This window comes from Mandrillus leucophaeus, unplaced genomic scaffold, assembly GCF_000951045.1.
Source record: "Mandrillus leucophaeus isolate KB7577 unplaced genomic scaffold, Mleu.le_1.0 Scaffold59, whole genome shotgun sequence".
NCBI lineage: Eukaryota > Metazoa > Chordata > Mammalia > Primates > Cercopithecidae > Mandrillus > Mandrillus leucophaeus.
The window spans coordinates 4,843,911-4,846,018 of record NW_012106363.1 but is presented as its reverse complement, the minus strand read 5'-3'; the positions used below and the strand labels follow the sequence as shown (position 1 = coordinate 4,846,018).

The following is a 2,108-nucleotide window of genomic DNA, read 5'->3' as shown; positions in this document are numbered from 1 at the left end:
TGTACAACTGCTGATAGGGCGGCTACACCCATTTGTGTATCTACTCTCTTGGGAACCGACTGAGCAAATTACAAAAAGCAAGAAGGTAAATTTGAATTTTCTTTCTTTCTTTGTGTTTTTGAGACTGGGTCTCACTCCGTCACCCAGGCTGGAGTGCAGCGGCACAATCTTGGCTCATTGCAACCTCTGCCTCCTGGGTTCAAGTGATCTTCCCACCTCAGCCTCCTGAGTAGCTGGGACTACAAGGGTGCAGCACCACGCCCGGTTAATTTTTGTGTTTTTTGTTAGCAATAGGGTTTTGCCATGTTGACCAGGCTGGTCTCTCAAGCTCAAGTGATCCACCTGCCTCTGCCTCCCAAAGTCCTGGGATTACAGGCACGAGCTACCATGCCCTGCCTGGTAAATTTGAATTTTCAAGTAGCTCCCTTGAAAGGGGAAATTTTTTTTTTTTTGCCTTTTTATTCAAGTTGGAGTATCTGCCAGATGTCTTTTTTTTTTTTTTTTTCTTTTTGAGGTGGAATCTTCCTCTTGCCCAGGTTCAGAGTGCAGTGGCACGATCTCACCTCACTTCAACCTCTGCTTCCCAGGTTCAAGTGATTCAAGCAGTTCTCCTGCCTCAGCCTCCCCAGTAGCTGGGACTACAGGCGTGTGCCACTATGCCCAGCTAATTTTTGTATTTTTTAGTAGAGACAGAGTTTCACTGTGTTGGCCAGGCTGATCTCCTGGGCTCAAGTGATCCGCCAGCCTCGCCCTCCCAAGGTGCTAGGATTTGCAGGCGTGATCCACTGCGCCTGGCCTGCCAGATGTCTTCTTGATCTCAAAATGTGGAAAGCTGGAGTTGGAGATTCATTGGTTGGGCCTCCAGATTTCCCTGCTCTGACGCTGTCCTCTCTTTTCTCTGCAGTGAACACTGAGAGTGAGACGGCAGTGGTGAATGTCACCTATTCCAACCGGGAGCAGACCAGGCAGTGAGTGGGTTGGAAAGTGGGGCTGGGGGCGGTTGCGGGGGGGCGCTCTGAGGGGGGTGGTGTGAGCCTGGTCTCACTTTTTTCCTCAGGGGGTCTAGGCAGGCTGGGGTCCCCATCCAGGGTTCTGTTATTAGCCCAAGCCAAACCGAGAGTCTTGCATAAAAGGTTTCTTCAGGGGGTCTCCTTCATGTCCGTTGTTTCAGGGATCTCAAAGGCTCAGAAACATCAAGATCGATAGCAAAAATATATAGAAGGAAGGGACCCAAAGCCCTCCCAGAGAAGTGGGAAATTCCTTGCAGAGAAAATGTCCCCTCCCCGCTGATAGATTTCTGGTTGCTCTGGGACCTTAGAGTCCTTTGTTGTGTTCTTGGCGCCATCTAGTGATAATGAAGGGGAACTTCGGGGTTCCAAAAAGATTCCTCAACCTTGGGATGCTGGGACATTTTATTGCAGTGATGATCGTGAACCTAGCTGGTGATAGTTTTGGGGTCCTTTTAGTCCCATCGTACCCACAATTTTAGCTCCTAGCCCTTTGGTTGAGCAATTATGCTTCTCACTGGCTGTTACAGACAGACTACACATTTTACACATTGCTCATATTAATATCTGAGCCTGTTATAGGCTTTTGCCATATTTCGCTTTGGGCTTTCTTGCTTCTTCAACATGCCGCCTTCTCCAATCTAATAATACTTTGTAAAATCCTACCTGTTATTAAAATACCTACCATTTTCTTTTAGATACCTCCTGGGCTCAGAATTTTCTAGAGGTTCCTACTGCCCCTTGTGGCCACCAGGGTTTGGCTTTAAAGCTCATGTCAACAGTTGCTCATTCTCTCCTGCCTACTGTTGCCTTGTTCTTGTTTTTTGGAGACAAGTCTCACTCTGCCACCCAGGCTGGAATTTAGTGGCATGATATCAGCTCACTGCAACCTCAACCTCCTGGGCTCAAGCAATCCTCCCACCTCAGCCTGCCAAGTAGGTGGGACTACAGACATACACCATTATGCCTGGTTCATTTTTGTATTTTTTGTAGAAACGAGGTTTCACCATGTTGCCCAGGCTGGTCTCAAACTCCTGGGCTCAAGTGATCTGCCTGCCATGGCCTCCCAGAGTGCTGGGATTATAAGCTTGAGCCACCTCA

General features: G+C 48.4%; 1 protein-coding gene across 3 annotated transcripts in view; it reads left to right on the top strand.

Annotated features, from left to right (window-relative positions):
- Positions 1 to 2,108, top strand: part of IGF2BP1 (insulin-like growth factor 2 mRNA binding protein 1) — a 57,935-nt gene that overhangs the window by 33,214 nt on the left and 22,613 nt on the right. For all 3 annotated transcript variants that reach the window (XM_011999318.1, XM_011999317.1, XM_011999316.1), the window contains exon 5: positions 905 to 968. In XM_011999318.1, coding sequence (XP_011854708.1) covers positions 905 to 968 — 64 coding nt within the window. The remainder of the gene's footprint in view (positions 1 to 904; positions 969 to 2,108) is intronic.